Source organism: Protopterus annectens, chromosome 7.part0 (genome assembly GCF_019279795.1).
Source record: "Protopterus annectens isolate FY-2018-M chromosome 7.part0, PAN1.0, whole genome shotgun sequence".
Lineage (NCBI taxonomy): Eukaryota > Metazoa > Chordata > Ceratodontiformes > Protopteridae > Protopterus > Protopterus annectens.
Genome location: NC_056739.1, coordinates 1,867,281,552 through 1,867,300,327, shown reverse-complemented (window position 1 = coordinate 1,867,300,327; position 18,776 = coordinate 1,867,281,552). Strand labels below are relative to the sequence as shown.

The 18,776-nt window shown below is 44.2% G+C and overlaps 1 protein-coding gene across 1 annotated transcript in view; it reads left to right on the top strand.

Annotated features, from left to right (window-relative positions):
- LOC122806199 (adhesion G protein-coupled receptor E5-like) overlaps positions 1 to 17,960 on the top strand; it is a 236,086-nt gene extending 218,126 nt beyond the window's left edge. Inside the window, exon 9 of the mRNA XM_044076428.1 lies at positions 14,553 to 17,960. Coding sequence (XP_043932363.1) covers positions 14,553 to 14,585 — 33 coding nt within the window. The 3' untranslated portion in view covers positions 14,586 to 17,960. The remainder of the gene's footprint in view (positions 1 to 14,552) is intronic.
- Positions 17,961 to 18,776: the final 816 nt, after the last annotated feature.

Below are 18,776 nucleotides of genomic sequence, written 5' to 3'. Positions count from 1 at the left end.
GGGGTCACGCTCAACAGGCTGTATCTGGCGAAGGGCACAGTGATATGACTCAGGGGCACTATGGTCCACCACAGCACACATGCATACAGGTCAGACAGAGGCATGGACAGATATGACTCACTCATTGATCATGCCAGTGTGGCTGCCTGGGACATACCTCCCTGGACTACATGATAGGGAACATAGAATGGATCTCTCAGCATTTGGCACATGCCAGTATGAGCCTGATGTTGGTTGCCAACATACTCTCCCCAGGTATTCTACCACTATATGTGGGAAGGCTGTTGTATGTCTACATTATGATCAGTCTCCACTGTCATTCATAGGGTATCCACTGGCTGTCAACGTGTGCTTACATGCTAGGGAAGCCACATTGATGTTCACGGGTCATCTTGCACGTGACACACATGGCCCGATGTATACTGGCAAGGCTCCTTGGTACACACATACTGCCTTATGCTGCAGGACATGGTTTACATAGCGACCTCCATGGGTATCACACAGGTTAGGACACTGACAGTGCTGCTACACAACTACAGCAGTGTACACCAGAGGATGCATGCACCGGACACTGCCCTCAGCACGGTGAACTGCAGTGTCTGTGCAGTACCAGATGCATGATTCATGGCTCACAAGTGTTACCCATCACTGACAGGCTATGCCCCTTACCATGCCTGTCGTCCCCTACACATGTAACACACATGGATAGGGGTGTGGTATCCCGAGTTAACACAGATACACACACCTCCAGGTTGTTGGCACAGCACAAACCATCAGGGCCTACTCAAGTGCACCTGACAGTGTGTCGGACTGCCATCTGGTTCATAGCATGGCACACACAACCCTCACATACACAGGAAGACCACCTATCCTCCATAACAACACCGGCAATATGACAGTCCCATGAACTGTGTTTATAAGGCCATACTGCATCCAGCCGAACATTGTGTGTGAGCATTGCTGTAGCTACAACACTCTAGTTGAAGAGTTCACAGCATGTGGTCACCGAAATGCAGTGGAATGACATGTTACCACTACCACAACAGGTGGGAACATACAGCACCTGTACATTGACTACATGTACACTATATAGGCCAGACCAGATGTGTATCCCCTGCTGTAGGTCTTTCACCATAGACACCCACACTGTATAGGGACATACCACGTGCGGACCCTGCACAGTAGGACACACAGTCATATTGGTGTACATTGCTAATACCATTTATCCACACAAAGCATGTGTCAGACATGGTAACTACTGCAGGTCACAGGTATTTCTGTGTATGTGTCACACACATACATCATGTGTGCAATGCCATTGCTGGGTTAGGCAATGGCATGCATTGGTATGTACACACACCGCACAAGGTCATACTGTGTGACACAACCACACGTGATAGTTGTGGGTTACCCAAACATGCCTATCTGTACTCTGACGATGGTAATAGACACAGTAGCAGAGCACACTATTGGCATTACTAGCCAACTAGCCCTGTCTGGCTGTGCTGATAGTGTGGTGACATCCCCTGTGTTTACTGGTGGGGTATGCAGCATCTGGTGTATAGTAGTATTTGCCAAAAGGATCTGTTCCCTCACACTTGCATTTACACACACCCTACTACCCCCACACACATGCAAACTTGCCATATGCAGGATTCATTCCCCTACCTACCTATGTCATGACACGTGAGAGGGACACATTAGCAGAGCGCACTGTTCGGTTTACTAGATAGTTCCTCGTCTCCGGCTATACTTAGAGGGTGCTGACAACATCAGTACTTTGAAAGGGTAATGTGCATCAGGTAGTGTGATCACCTGATTGCCAAAACTAACATGTTTTCCATATGGAAATGCACACACACACATGTCTTTACAGGTTTCAAATTCCTACCTAATTACATTACGATACACAGGGGAAACACATTAGCAGAGCGCGCTATTCGCATTACTGGGAGGGTTCCCTTCTCCTGCTGTACTTATAGGGTGCTGACATCATCTGTGTTAAGAAAGGGGCGTGTGCATCCTGTAGTGTGTTCTCCCAGTTGGCAAAAGGAACATTTCCTTCATACATATCTGCACACACACAATAACGCCCCCCCCATCCAAACACACACATTTGGCACCTGCAGGATTCAAACCACTACCTAGCTATGTTATGACACATGAGACGGATGCATTAGCAGAGCACGCTATTCGCATTACTGGGAGGCTTCTCTTCTCCTGCTGTACTTATAGGGTGCTGACATCATCTGTGTTAAGAAAGGAGCGTGTGCATCCTGTAGTGTGTTCTCCCAGTTGGCTAAAGGAACATTTCCCTCTCACAGCCTTTCACACACACAAACCCCACTCACCCACACACACTGAGCATTTGCAGGATTCAAACCCCTACCTAACTATATTATGACACTTGAGGGTGACGCATTAGCAGAGCGCACTATCCGACTTACTGGGCCTCTGTTCTGCACCTGTAGTATTTCTAGGGTGCTGACATCTTCATTTCCACAGAGGTTTGTGGTTGTCGTACTACCTGTCAGGTGGGGGATAGCATGTATATGCATTTGCAGCCACCTACATCAGGGTCAGGTGTGCACATCGCACTGGCAGGTTATGTTCTATACCATGCTTTGGGACCACAGGACCTGTAACACACAACACTACCAGTCCAGCACACCACACCCACATCCAGGACACACACCTAGCTTCCCTGGGAACAGTGCCAGGATATGCAGGTATTCACATACACCATTCCAGTTGTTAACATCAGGTACAAGCATATTGTGTGTGAGAACTACTCAGGCCTCTACCACTTTACCCTACCGCCACTACAATTTGTGGGTCCATGTGCTATGGCAGAACCACACACCACAGCCACATGGGTTAATACATATTGCACCTGTCCATCTGCAACGTGGGTACCCACTGTTCCACACCAAAGGTAGACCACCATTGTTGATACCTGCCCATGTCCACCTTTCCCTGGACATCCATATCCCATCTCCACCCCCAGGCAAGGTTGTCACTGCACACAAACTGTGTTTAGCACATGCAGACTCTACACTTGTGTAGACTGTGGTGAATGACTTCAGAGGACCCATGCTGGAGGACTATACTGGCCACGCAGCATATTCCTTGACACTTGCATCCTATGAGCATGTGTACAGTTTGCATTGGTCATTCAGATATTGGCAAAGGCTCTTGCTACCCCCATAGTGCCTATGTTAGGCAGGGCTCAGATGACAAACCCACCTTCATAGGTATCACAAGGGATAAGAAACTAAGAGCAATGCTACCCAACGCCAGATATCTAAACCTCCAGATGCGTGCACCCAAAATACTCCGTGGCATGGAAAACATCGTTATCTGTGCAGTTACAGATGCCTGGTTCAGGGCTACTGGGAGCACACCAGCACTACCGGGTTTAACCCGGTTGATTTCTTTGAAACAGTCACCAAGGCCATTGACGAGGGGAAGGTGGTTCACACAGCCTACCTGGACCTTGCAGAAGCCTTCACAACAATACCCCACTTGGGCATTCTAGAGAAGGTCACCAGCTTAAATATAAGGCCATATGTCACTAGATGGATTGCACAGTGGCTCAAGGACAGATACCACATGGTTAGCATTGCTGGAGCCATGCCAGACCCCACAACAGTTACGGGTTGTGTCCCACAAGGCTCAGTCCTGGGACCCTCTTGTTTGGTATATATTTCTTGGAGGTACAGGCCAACACGGACGGACTGTGGCTGTCCAAATATGCAGATGACTGCGAACAGGCCACCATAATCGCCTCTTCAGCTGACACAAGCATCTTCCAAAGGGGCATCATAGCAACAGACAACTTGTGCCAGAGCCATGGCCTTCTGCTGAACAGTGTTTAGAAAGGGGAATGTGCATCCTGTAGTCTGTTCACATAGTTGACAAAAGGGACATTGTCCTCACACACACTAACTCCCTCAGACAAACACACACACTTGCCATTTACAGGATTCAAACCCCTACCTAACTATGTTAGGACACTTGAGACGGACGCATTAGCAGAGTACGCTATTCGGATTACTGAGAAGTTTTTTTTCTCCTGCTGTACTTATTGGGTGCTGACATCATCGGTGTTTAGAAAGGGAATGTGCATCCTGTAGTGTGCTTTCCTATTTGCCAAAAGGGACATTTTCCTCACACACACAAACCCCACTCAGACAAACACACACACTTGCCATTCACAGAATTCAAACCCCTATCTAACTATGTTATAACACTTGAGATGGACGCATTAGCAGAGCGCGCTATTCGCATTACTGGGAGGTTTATTTTTCTCCTGCTGTACTTATTGGGTGCTGACATCATCGGTGTTTAGAAAGGGAATGTGCATCCTGTAGTGTGTTTTCCTATTTGCCAAAAGGGACATTTCTCTCCCACAGACTTACACACACACCGACCCCACTCACACTGAGCATTTGAAACCCCTACCTAACTATGTTATGACATTTGAGACGGACGCATTAGCGGAGTGCGCTATTTGCATTACTGGGAGGTTTCTTTTCTCCTGCTGTACTTATTGGGTGCTGACATCATCGGTGTTTAGAAAGGGAATGTGCATCCTGTAGTGTGCTTTCCTATTTGCCAAAAGGGACATTTTCCTCACACACACAAACCCCCCTCAGACAAACACACACACTTGCCATTCACAGGATTCAAACCCCTATCTAACTATGTTATGACATTTGAGATGGACGCATTAGCAGAGCGCGCTATTCACATTACTGTGAGGTTTCTTTTCTCCTGCTGTACTTATTGGGTGCTAACATCATCGGTGTTTAGAAAGGGAATGTGCATCCTGTAGTGTGTATTCCTATTTGCCAAAAGGGACATTTCTCTCCCACAGACTTACACACACACCAACCCCACTCACACACACGCACACACACACTGAGCATTTGCAGGATTTGAAACCCCTACCTAGCGATGTTATGACATTTGAGACGGACACATTAGCAGAGCGCGCTATTCGGATTACTGGGAAGTTTCTTTTCTCCTGCTGTACTTATAGGGTGCTGACATCATCTGTGTTTAGAAAGGGGAATGTGCATCCTGTGGGGAGGCAGACACCAAGCACACTCTGGCTAAGCTGTCATTCCCTAGGGCAAACAGCCTAGTGTTGACCTCTACACCCATATGTTTAATTGTCAAATGCACATTATTTGTTGCTGATAGACTGTTTGCACATCTTTATTGCCATAGCATTCCCTGTTTGTATGAACAACTTGTGCATCTGTGGAAGATGTTTGCATATGGGAGGGATCCACTATATCACGTATTTCTCTGTAGTCATTTAGCTGTGTGCACTGGGCAGACTGCTATAATGTGGTTGGTTCCTGGAATACAACATAACAATACCAGCTATGTGTGTCCAACTGCTACACCGAGATTTGGCCTAAGTGTGTGAGCATGCCCAGTTCAGCCTTCCCATGGCATGTTGTCAATGTGTGTGAGCATGCCCAGTGTGAGCATTCCATATGTTGGACTCTGCAGCCCACCACATTTGTGGATGGGTGTGAACTTCAACAACTATCACCCGTTTATGGTTGTGTGTTGTGTGTCATGTTGTGTAGTTACGTACAACTGCTTTGTGTGTGAACACAACAGGGTTATACTGTGCCTGCAGTGTTTGCATGGGATACTTTGCATACAGTTGTCAACATCCTTTCACACTGACCTAACACTGTAGTACTGTATAGTGTACTGGTAGTACTTTGACTGTGGTGGGCAGTATCCTAGGCTTTACTGCTATCACTGCTTTACATTTCGATAGTGGGCACAACAGCCTGGTTAGGGGCCAGTTGTGTACATCTGACCATATTGCATTCTGTTCAGATATGAACTACTTAAACCAGGCTTGTCCAACATTGGTAGTGTATTCCACAACATAGGTGTACATTTGCAAACACTAGCGATGTGCCCTAGTCCATGTGCAATGCTAGTTGGAGAGTATGTTTGTCCTTCAACACACATTGTAAGTGGAGTTTGCCATGACATATGTCATGGTTAGTATACTGTGCCTCTGTCTACCTGTGACATGACAGTGGTACCCAGGTTAAATCTACCATCTCCCATCCACTCGTCAGGATTCCTATTGAGGAAGATTGATATGTGACTCTATGGGTAGCCTGTGCTGGGGGTGGCTTCTGTGTTATGGAGCACGCAGTACAGCTTGTCCTATGTAAGTCAGTGCTGGGGTTCAGGTCTCTCATGTGCATAGCTCACTGCCATTCAGATTGTACAAGGTGCAGCATGTTTATTGATGCCAGCAACACAGGCAACACATGGCATCTGTGCAAGCTCTTTGATACTCCTGATGAGGTACTGTTGGGGACTTTACAGTTGATGGAGGTGTCTGCTGAGGTACATCCCACAGGGGCTATTGTAGTCAATTGTACCGCTGATGAAGGATGACTGCAGAGCCACAATGACCTCCCCTTATCTAGATCTGACAGCCTTCGTGATTAGGTGGGTATATGGTATGTTCCTGTAAACACTACAGCACATGTTTGTCCAATGCAGGATATCTATCACCTTGTGTCCCCAGGTCTCTCATTACATGTTAACTACATAATGGGTTAACACATATGTGGTAATTGGTGGGCACTTACTGTATATCCACGGGGGTTGACTATACACGTTCTGCACTTAGCTTGCTGACATGGCTATGGCACCAGTTTTCTGTTTCTATGTGGCCCTTTGTGGGATGCTTGTGTCAGCTGGTGGATCATATGTGGTGAGCAGTTTGTAGTCCTCTGCAAACATGTTCGGACACAGTCCTTCCATGTTTGCCTGTACCTATGGGACATATATACCAGACAGGGGAGATCCCAGGACAAAGCCTTGTGGGATGCCAGTTATATCTGGTTTGTAGTCTGACATGGCTGCAGCATGTCTGACCATGTCTGTTCTGTCCTTGGTCTGGTTTGCAACCGCTCTACTGACATGTGGGTTTATATTTAAGCTGGTGAGCCTATCTATAATGAACACATAGGGTATTGTATAGAAGCCTTTGCAAGGTCCAGATACACTGTGTGGAGCACATTGCCCTCATCAATGACCTTAATGGCTGTTTCCATTGAGTCAAACATGGTTAGGGGCAGGATCTGCACTTGGGAAGGCCACACTGGGTTGGGTCCGGTGTCAGTAGGTCCCCAATATCTTTATGTCTGTGGTACATGCTGATCCTTTCCATAGCTGTGCAAACCGAGCTTCTCAGGATTCTGGGGTAGTAGTGTTCAGTATCCATTCAGGCAACACCTTTGTTGAGAAGGACCACTGTTGTTGTACACTGCTCTTTGGGTACATATTCTGTGGTAAGGCTGACATTGAGCAGTAGTGTGGTTTTACATTCCATTCATCTTGGAGTCCATGTTGCACTAAGCCCAGGACAACATCTCATACCATTGCTGCTGTGTGTTTTGCTTTGTAGATGTTGGCTGTTACCTCAGCATCTGCAATGTCAGGGGGCCAGCAGTCTGCTGGGATAGATATTCTACATTCGGGCGGGGGGGGGGGTTTGCACTGCACCTGTCAGGATGTATGTTGGCAATATGTGTGTGTGTTTGTGATATTTGTGTGATTCAGGGCATATCTGTGAATTCCCAACATGGTTCCTACCATCAGTTGTGAAAGCCTTGGGATTATCCTTAGTGTCCTGTACAATTTGTATCTTCATAGGTTCATAGGGTCATACTAGGCTATCCACCCTGGGCATTTGTTAGCCTAGCCAGAGTGTGTGTGGCTTTTGACACCCCTTGCTATGTGCATATTATGGCCATTTATGTTTTGCTTGGCTGTGCCTCTGTCTGGACATGACACAGTGAAGACCCCCAGTGTAACTCTACAATCATCCATCCACTTGGCAAGATTCCTGTTGAAGAGTGTCAGTGAGGGGCTCTGCCTAACATGGAATGGGATTCTGGTCCAGGGTGTGGGGAGCCTCTGGATTATGTATCTGTCCAACCAGCACATCCTATTTCATTATTTGTTGAGGTTGACATCTCTACCTCTCACAGCTCCGATGGATTTGTGTTTTCTGGGGTGGAGCATGTCCATTACTCCTGTGTTGGGCATGGCCTCCTACAACAGGCATACAATGCCTCTGTGTAGGCAGTATGTGACTGGATTCAGCTGGGGTGTCTACAGCCAGGCAGCATACGACATATATTTGTGACCCTTTATCCTATTGGTGAGGTACCTTTGAGGTCTTTCTAATTGCTGCAGGTGTCAGGTAAGGTACATCCCATATGAGGCATTGTACTGGATTATGGGTGTGATTGGAGAAAAGTATAGGGGCACAATGACCTCTGTTGCCGTAGATGTGACTCCTTTCCTGCTACGGTGTCAAATGTAGACAGTCTTCCTAGCCACATTGGCAATGTGGGTGTCACATAACAGGTTACTGTCCACTTGTGTCCCTAGGTCCCTGGTTACTCTTTCTATACATACTGGTTTACCACCTATGTGGTAATTTGTGGTACCTTGTTTGTTATTTGGTGGGACATTCATACTGTCCATTGTCTTCAGGACGGCTGGGTGGGGTTATTGTGTGTGAGAGTGTGGTCTGTAGCATGCTACAGACTGCACAGCAGTCTTGCCTACAGTTAGTTGCACATGTGTGAACTCCAATGCCTTGTGCATTGTCAGTTACCTGGACGTATGGGTGTCTGTGCTGACTATGGATACTCACTCTCCTTTTATGTTTCGTTCCAGGGTTTGGGGCCATGACACATGATACGTGGTATAACCTGGTAGTGCTGGTGTGCTGTCAGGAGGCTTGCAGCAGGTTTCTGTCACTGCACAGACATCAATGTTCTCCATTCTGGGGATGGCCTCGGGAGCATGCATATTGGGGTGTACACATCTGGCATTGGTCAGCATTTCCCTTATGTTTCTTCCCACTTATGTTTTCTAGGGTGGTGGGTCAGTCTTTTCAGCCTTGCCTACAAAAGGCTCTATGGAGGTGGCAAAGGCCTTATCCAATATTCAGACGCCCAGGGGTAACAGGTGCAGGCCATCCCAAGGACAGCTGCGTGGCTTGTCAAGCATGACATCCCAAGCAGACAGACATTGCATCCCCTTGGAATAACACCAGTAAGTGTGCCACTTGCTATGACTGATCATTCCATGTTTGTACTGTGGCATTACTCTTGGTAAGGGTAGGATGCTGCGAACGGTGGACTACATAATCAGATAGCTCATCTATGTCTCTTTTCATGTAGTCTAGGGCGGTACATCTCAGGTCATTCACACCAGCATGGACTATGACTGCATCATATTTCTACTTGCTTTGGAGTGACCTACATACTTCTGTTATCTGGCATATTGTGGCAGCCTACAGGCAGCTTACTGTACCCTTTCCCTTGTTCAGTCTGGTGTGCAGGACAGCAGTATGTCTGACTATGGAGTCACCTATTACAACTGTATCAGGCATGTTGTTTCCCCTTCTGGCCTGTGACTGTTTGGCACACCAGCTTTGTGTGCTATGTGTTGCATGTGCTATGTTTGGAGGCTGTTTGATTGGGTATCTGCTTTAGAGGCCTCTGTTGGTGTGCTGTGTTTGTAATTTGTGCCTCCAGGAATGTTTATCTGTGTTTATGTGTTTGGTTTGCAGTTGTGATAGGTCTATGTGGGACTGTGTTTGTGGTGTGTGTGGTTACCTTCTCCTACTGACTTGTTTTGGGAGTACTGAGTTGAGGGAGCTCAGCCTCCAGTTTGGATGGATGGTTGCATCTCTCACATATTTTTGTATTTCTTGGATGGAGTTGGGGGTTGTCTGTGTACTTGGGGCAGGTGTGACATTGCCTCAGGATTCACAGATTCCACTTGTTGTGGCTGGCCTTAGTGGATTGCATGTGTGGACAGATTTTATTGCCATACTACTGATCAGTGATTACTTCATTGTTTATGTTTGCTCTATCATGTAGTAGCTTCCTCATTCTCTTGCATGTTTTGGTTATGGCTGGGGTCCACCATGCCAGATTTAGGCACTGTGTCTTGTTTTAATTTAGGACTGCATAATCCAAGCATTCCTGGCAGTGTTCATGGAATGGCTGTATTACAGGTTCTGAGGTGTGGCCCATATTTTGCACCTGCACGGGACCTTTCATGGATTCCACATCAGTTTGGAGGAGTGCAGATATTGCTTAACACATGTTTTCCACTGTGGTTTCCCGGCCAGGGACTGTGGTCAGGATTTGTATATCCAGTGTGATTACTCTATGGTCTGGTTTTACCAGTGAGCAATACACTTCTCATCTTGACATCCAGTACCCATGTTGCTGATTATCATATCCAGTATGCTTACCCCATTTGTGGGAGTGGTACGTTGTTCCTGGGCCTTTTGGTTTGTGGATTCTATGAACCTTTGTCCGACACTGTTGGAGCTAGTATAATGCTCCCAGTCTATGTCTGGGTATTTGCAGTCACCCAATATAATGTGGGTTGGAGGACTTGATATATTCATGTATTCCAGCATAGGCCGGATGCAGTTCCTGGTGTTGGGACAGTAGTCTGTAGCAGGCTATAAACTGGGGGGCAGTTTTAGCCACTGTTACTTGAGCATGGCTAGTCCATGCTGCTTTTTGTTGTGGTACCGACATGGGAGTGTGGTTATCCTTGACAATTCTTGCTAGTCACCCTCCTTTTGTAGCTTGTTCCAAGTTTTGAGGCTGTACAGCACAGTATGAGGTGTAACCTGGTAGTGTTAGGGTGCTGTTGTGAGCCTTGCCTCAGTTTTCTGTTACAGCACAGTTATCAACATTCTCCATACTGGGTGAGTTTAGACTGCATGCATCTTGCTGTTTCAACTTATCCCTTATCTTATTCTTATCCCTTCTGGTACCTATGGAGATAGGTTTGTGTTTTGAGCCTTACCTATTCAGGGCACACTGTGGGTGATGACAGCCTTTGCCAGTATCCACACGGCCTGCACTGATAGGTGCACGCCAGTCCTAGCAGGTGGTGCATCATGTCATGCTCAGCATGTCATCCCAGACTGGCACACATTGGGTCCCCTGTGACTAACTGCGATACTTCAGTCAATTGTTGCACTTGATCATCTCGTTGTCATGTTGTGGCATGATGCTTGGTGAGGGTAGGATGTTAGTCAGGGTCCTCAGGTGTGCATATAGTACTTGGTGTTACATTACTTGACACATAGCATTCATGCCTCAGGTGGTGCAGCAGGGTTGCCTCTGTCGGATGCGCATATTACACTTCCCTGTACATGTTTGAGAGCAGGTTGTGTCACGCTAGGCATCCCTGTGACTATATGAGTGAGTCAGAGAGGTGTATCATTGCCAAGGTTCCTACTGAGCCAATGTATGTGCTATCGTTGCCTCTTTGCCAAGGCCAGGGCATACTGGGCACGCCTCCTTCTGCCTACTGGGGCAGGCTCAGGTTGTTCCTCCTCCGAGTCACGCTCTGCCTGTGATGGCCTTGGCAATGGTGGGGGGCTGTTTGGCCCGGCCCTATGCTGGTCCTGCTGCAGCTGTTTTCGCAAGATCATATTATGTAGCATAGCACATACCATGACAATTTGGGTACATGTAGTTGGTGTGTACTGCAAGGCTCCACCAGATGTGTCCCGACACCGGAACCGTGACTTGAGCAGCCCAAGCACACGCTTTATCACATTACGTGTTTGTGCGTGTGCCTCATTATGGCGTTCCTGTTCAGGTGTGTGTGCGCTTCTGATGGGTGTCATCAGCCACGGCTCCAGTTCATAACCTGCATCCCCCACTAGGTGTCCGTGTGGGATGTCCCCATTGGCAAATGTCTGGTACAGCTGCGTCAAATGCCAGATGTGGGAATCGTGATAACTCCCAGGGCAGCCAGCACACACATTCATTATTATGCCCTGGGCATCACACACGACCTGGCAGTTGATGGAGGGGAAGCCCTTGCGGTTTATGTAGGCCCTACCTCGCTCTCTTGCTGGTGCTTTGATGCGTATATGCGTGCAGTCTATAGCACCCAGTACCTCAGGGTATTCCGCTATTTGCTGGAAGAGACGCATATTGCTGGCCAATACCTCACGGGCATTGGGGAAATATACATGATCACCGACATGTGCTGACATGGCATCCAGGAACTGGTGTAGTACCCTGGAGGCTGATGCCTGTGATATCCCCATCATATCGCCAGTTGGTCTCTGGAAGGTACCTGTTGCTAGTATTCTTAGGCCAACACATACCTTGGTTTCCACTGGGATGGGTTCCCTCTGTTGGTTCTGTGTGTGAGGCGTGGCCTGCACAGCTCAACAATCTGCTGCAGGAGCTCTCTGTCCACTCTATAGCGCTCTACTATCTGCAGCTCATGTAACCCTTGGTAGGTGACCCTGGGCCTGTACACTCTTCTCCGTCTCCTCACTGTGGGTTGTCTGGCACCATCTGCATTGTCACCACCCTCAGCAAGTCGCCTATGTCTCATTATGACAGCTATGGCAGCCCCTAGCATTTCTGCTCTGAGTTCAGCTTTTTCAGTTTTCACTTCTATTAGCTTACTCCTGTCTTGCAGTGTCTCTTAATGAAAACATCCTGCACTACTGTTTACAGAGTTTTAAGTGCTGGGCTGGGCTACTATTCTGCCTGTGTAATTGCCTGCTTCTAATTATTTTCACCTGCTAGCTTCAGCAGTTATCCCTGCTAGCTTCCTATTAATTCTGTTGCTTCCTTTTTCCTCTCTGTTTCCTCAGGGGGGAGCAACTTGCATACTATCTGAAACACGCTCACAGTGGCTTACACGCACGCACACGTGCTTACACGGTTAAGGATCTAGTTATTCAGGTTTAAACATGTGTACACCCGCGCAAACAGTGTTACATGTCTGCCAACAGCCTCCAACATACTCAGACTGTCTTACACGCGCGCACACCCATGCAAACAGTGTTAAACATCTCCCAACACGCTCCCACATGCTCACACTGCCTTACACGCGCAAGACACTGCCTTACGCGGTTCATTGTGCGACACGGCGCATGCACGGCCAGCAAGAAACTTTGGTGTAGGTAACAGTGTACACCTTCCATTTCTTGTCTTTCCATGACTTATCTAGTGGCACACCTCTTTCCATGATCTGTGCCTGTCATCTGTCATGTTACACTGGCCTCCAATGAACTGCGTTTCTTTCTACCATTCCCCCCAGTGATGTCACCTATCTCCTACTCTATTCCTCCCCTTTTGTATCTCTTACACTACTCAGGCCGTGCTCATTTGCTATGTGACTGTGGGATTCAGTATCCTAACCCTCATTTACATGAGATTGCCTACTAATGCTTAGTTACATGTCTTAGACTCAGCTTCCCCCCTTAGCAACCACTACACGGTGGCCATGTTGGTTTTGGTCTGCTGGTCCCTGCATTGTCATTCCATGTATTGCATGAAACCCACATTTGTGGGTTTATAACCTTCTTTTTTATGTTTTTATACAGCGCAGACCATTTGCGCGGGGCTGCGCTGGGTTTAAACATCGGTGATTGCCGAAAAAAAAAATAATATTTTTAATATTTTTGCATCGGGTTATCTTGCCAATGGCCACATATTTGGCCATTGGCATGCTGCCTGCATCATATGCAACCTTTTTTTGGAGCTGACATCGCTCCATTGTGGATTTTGCAGAAATGTACTGTTGTCAACTGAGTACATTTCTGCAGCTAAAACGTCTCCTACACGGACTGGTTTCTGCTTCGTGGATCGCTAATATACCTCATTTGCATACCTTTCAGATGCAAGTGAGGTATTTAGCATGTCCACGCCCAGTCCGTGTAAGAGACATTTTAGCTGGTCTCTTACACGGAGTTTAGGGCTGTTCCTGGATCGCGAGGCTTGCATGGAGTGTTGCACGTCTCTTACACTCCGTGCAAGCCTTCGTGAATCCTGCCCATTGTAAGACCTTGCTGAGTCTAATTATTGTGGTGGCTGAAAAAGCAATTACTAGAAAATGGAAATCAAAGTCTAAACCAACTGTAGTACAAGTAGTGAATATAGTAACAATGATAAAACAACCGGAATTGGGATCTTTAGAAAAGTGTAAGAGAAAAGTACACAGAAAAAACTGGGAAATGTGGGTACAATAAATACAGGGGAGGAAATAGGTTTAAAAGATGATTGGGTAGATTATAAGCGATGTATAATGTTTGCAACTAAAACTAGTTCAGTATGGTGTGTCATGTATAATGCTTGCAACTAAGATTATGTCAATATGGTTTGTTTTCATTTATATAAATGTATGATTACCTATGTTTTAAGTGATAGTTTAATAAAGATGTTTCTTATTTAAGAAAAATAATATTATACAAAGGACAAGAAAGCAAGATACTGTTTGATAAATGTTGCCTGCAAAGTCAATTGTCCAAAGTAACATTGTAGCAATGAGTATCTGAGAATGAACTGATGAAATCCATTCCAGTGTTTTATAAAATATGTCATATGTATAAAGTTGTAAAAGATGTTGCTTGAAATTTGAATGAAGATACCTTGTTCCTTTTTGTAAATTATTTTGTTTATTTGTTTTAGGGCTTAAAATCTTCACAAGAAACTGAAATATAATACCCTGGAATGATCTATTTGCTGCAGCTTTGAACAAAAGAACCTTTTCCCTTTACAGTTTTAGTCTTCTTTGAGCCTTTTGCTACAAGTTTAACATTATTTTCTACTGAGTTAAACATACAAAAATCAACATAAAACAACTGCTTGATTATCCTTTTATGAAGATATACATCTTGTATCAAGTACAGCTAACAAGCTGCATTCTGGAGAACATCACCTATGTCAACGACTGTTAACAATTCATCATGATATTATTAAGTCTGAAGATGTTTCTTATGATTTAAGCAAATATAAAGTGGTTAAAAGTGCCCCATAGAAGTTCAAACAAAATTACAGTTTAACAAGATGAGATACTTAAATATCTACAAACCTTGATGATGTTATTGTCTCCGATTACAATATAGTGCTGTTTTTTGATATACGTCAACTAAGCACCAAACTTCCAAGCATGGGTTATTAATAGGAGTTTACCTGCATGGTGCCATTTTTTTAAATTTTGGTCCCCTGTGCAAGGGGCCAATACAGTCATTGGATAGTGTGCTCCTTATGTAAGATTTTATATGTTATTTGCAATATTGCAAAACCAAGTACATATACCTCAGGGTATACTAAGTGGATTGTATATGCTGTGACATTTTGCATATTTTTATCATTTACTGTTAGTTATGCAGAGTCTGGTGCAAAGGTTTCAAGCTGTACATGGTTGATTTACTTTTCTGTAATACTGGTATACCTAGCCATATTCTAAGAAGTAGCAGGCTGCTAATAGGCCATTTATAGCTCCTCTATGGATTATATCCATATGTGCAAAATATCTTTGTTTGACCAGGTTACTGGTCACACAACTGGTTGTAGGCATCCTGCTAGAAGCTGTAGAACATTCTCTAGACCACAGTGATGGATCACGATGATTGATATTGGCCTATATTACTGTTTTTTAATTGCATCTATATTAGCTTAGGATTTGTGCTAATAGTGCATCAAGGCACACTGATACAGGCAGCAATGCATGTAATTGTACATTGAAAGCATATTGGTTAATAGACAAGAACGCCATATTGATGTGTATGTTACCACTTTTCTTGCTTTGCATAGTGTTACTTTAGTCGATAAATTATATTGCAGATTCTCTTACATATATTTAACTGATTCATTAAACTGAAGGGTATACTATTGAAAATGTTGTTGTTTCATTTGTACTGCAGGAATCTCTTCTATTCTAACTACATACCCCTCTCTCTAACAAACTCCTGTCACCTCTCTTCCAGTTTACCTAGGTTATATTCCTGCTACAATAAGCATATCACTGTTGTAGTGCTAAACACTGGCACCCTCCCAAGCCCTTAGCAAAGAACACAGCCCCACTGTTGAGAGAAAAAAAAAATAACTGTGTACTGAAAAGTACATTTCTTATGATAATCTCTTTGTCTAATATTATGTATAACATCTGAGTTACTATCACTGGCATACACACCAATTGGAAGTTAACCTTGATCTCCCCCATTTCTGTCTCCCTTTGGTCTTCTCCCTGGCCTCCTTGTGCTGATAGTCCTATGCCCCAGAGCTACGATTTGAGCAGGTATTTCACCCAGCACAGCTCTGCCAGCCTTCAGAACCCCCATCAACTGCAGCCTGCTTCCTCACATCTAGGTGAACTATTGTTGCCTTAAATAAAAGGTACCAAAGTAAAGCTTGCCATTGAAGAAACCTACATTTTGATGCTCTGTCATTCTCATTGCTTTACCTTTAGAAGCAGAGGATACAACCACATAACAATCAAAGTGCTTTACTAGTTTAACTAATTTAAAACAGAAACAGAGTGCTTTATTATAAAAGCTACTGTAATTTTTAAAAAAGTGTAACCATTTCATTAACAAGACAGAAATTTGAGCAAGTACTACCCATGCACAGGCAAATATAGCTACCTCTATTTAAGCCTACAAAGCGTAGAGGTATATGAGATGGCATGTAGCATGCACTGAGTGTACCATCTTGTGTTCCATAAGACCTATCTACTTTATGCATAATTTAACCTCTACTGGGGAATTTATATTGACCAATACATTGATATACAAGCTTTATTACCTTAACACGGTCATCTCAATTGAGTGCTAGTTTAATGGAATATCTACACCGCTCAAGTCTAATATATGAACATTGCTATCACTTATTTACTTAGTCCACAGTGTCTGCTTTTGCTAGTGTGTCTACTCGACTGTTATGTCGGCCTACGGTTAGTACTTAAAGTGTATGGTTAAGTACATGAGGCTGCTGTATACTTTGCAACTGTTTGGTAGTCTGCACTCTTTGGGTTCAATTGCACATCTTGTCTTACCTGTGTCATGTGTTAAAAAGGCTCATGCTCACACACTGAATGTAGGCTTTGAAATACTGTGTACTACTTTTATTAGCGTCCAAATGAGCTGTTTCTATGATATGTAAACTGTACTTTTTTTTTAATCATGCTAATTGAAAACTTTCACAGCAGTTTAATGTTACCTAACTGAATTTATACCCCTATGCTATCTATAGTCTTGTTCCTAGCCCTGCATATATTATAAGCTGATTCTTTCATTTGTTGATATAATTTTGTTTTAGCCTATCCAGAATATTGAATGCGTTACTTATAAGGTGTTTTACATCTCAATAATTAATTTGTGTATCTGCTTAGCCAAGACTACATTGTTGTTCAATTATAAATGGTATTCTGCTATGTTGCATACTGTTTAATTACACTGCCTGTGTTATAGTACTAAACTACTTGTCTCTACTACTTTCTTTCTCTTTCTCTCTCCTACAAGAAACCCAGCTCTCCAACCTGGTTATACTTGCACTAAGAAGCAGAGTTTAACTACCTGAAGAACAAGGACCCTGTCTAAACTCCCTCCAGTCTCATCTTTGAGCCACCTATTCCCTGTACTATCTCAAGTAAAGGGAGCAAGAAAGTATGTGTCTACAACATCACTGCCAATATAGCCTTTAATTTAATATTCTATTTTTGGTGGCTGTAAGAGTGCTAGCCAGGAAAGCCAGCAGCTTCACCCCCTCACCACTCTGTAATCTATATATCTTTTTTCTTTCCCCTACACATAAAAGTCACCTGAGCTACTATTTTTTTCCCTGAATCTGTGCATAAACGCCCACTTATCCCCATTTTACAATAATATCTTTGTCCACTAGGAGGCAGTATTGACCTTCTGGTCTTTGAAGCCTTTTCCTAGTCAGTAATACACCCTTCTATTTTATTTCTTTTTTGAGTCCTTAGGCTTGCTCGTAAAGTATAGCCCATAACATTTGTTTACTTGGGGTGAACCTCCACACCCACCTAGAAGCCTAAGTTTCTTTCCTTACCTTCACTCCATTTTCAGGGTACTTACCTACTTTAGTAGAAATACTCTTTATATTGAATCTTATTATTGACCCTAAATAAAATTCAATGTCCAAATATTGTACGGATTATTCTTGTTTTCCATGATAATCTGTCAAATTTCATGGGATCACACCTATACACAAAAAGAAGATCGTCTATGAATCTTTCAAACTCAAAACAAATTATTAGTAAACAAAATTCCAAGCTTTATGATGTAATTTTTTCTCTTGGTCCTTCACCCAACATTTTTAAGTGATTATTGTATATAATTTTTTTTACACACCACTGGCCCAGTAAAAAATCCTGTTCAAATGATGTTTTAGCATCTCTTCACTTACTTTGAACCTTGTATAAATGACGTTTTAACACTGAATCTTCTATATTCTGCAGATATGAGCCCTTGCCTGAAAAACAATGGGACGACCTGGTGGGTTAACTTTTGATATAAAAGAACCTTGCATTTCTTGGATCTTCTATGTAAATCCTTTTACATCACTAGATGTAAAGAATCCCAACCATTCATCATCATTTAAAACAGTGGTGTAATTTTTACTTTCTTTAGGCAGAATAACTTCCCTGCCCCCCCTATCTGCTTGAGTAAAACATACTGTTGTTGCATTCTTTCAAAACTTGACAAAGCACAGTCATTCAATTTACTTAAATTGTATGACTCATCCATATAATGCATTCATCATCTCTGGGAAATGTCAATTTAAATCATTCTGATTTGAATGTCTGATAATGGGAAGCGTGTTGGAATGAATTTAGTCCTTTAGATTGTAACTGGAGTAATTAACAGTCTCAGTGATATGTGGCAACAA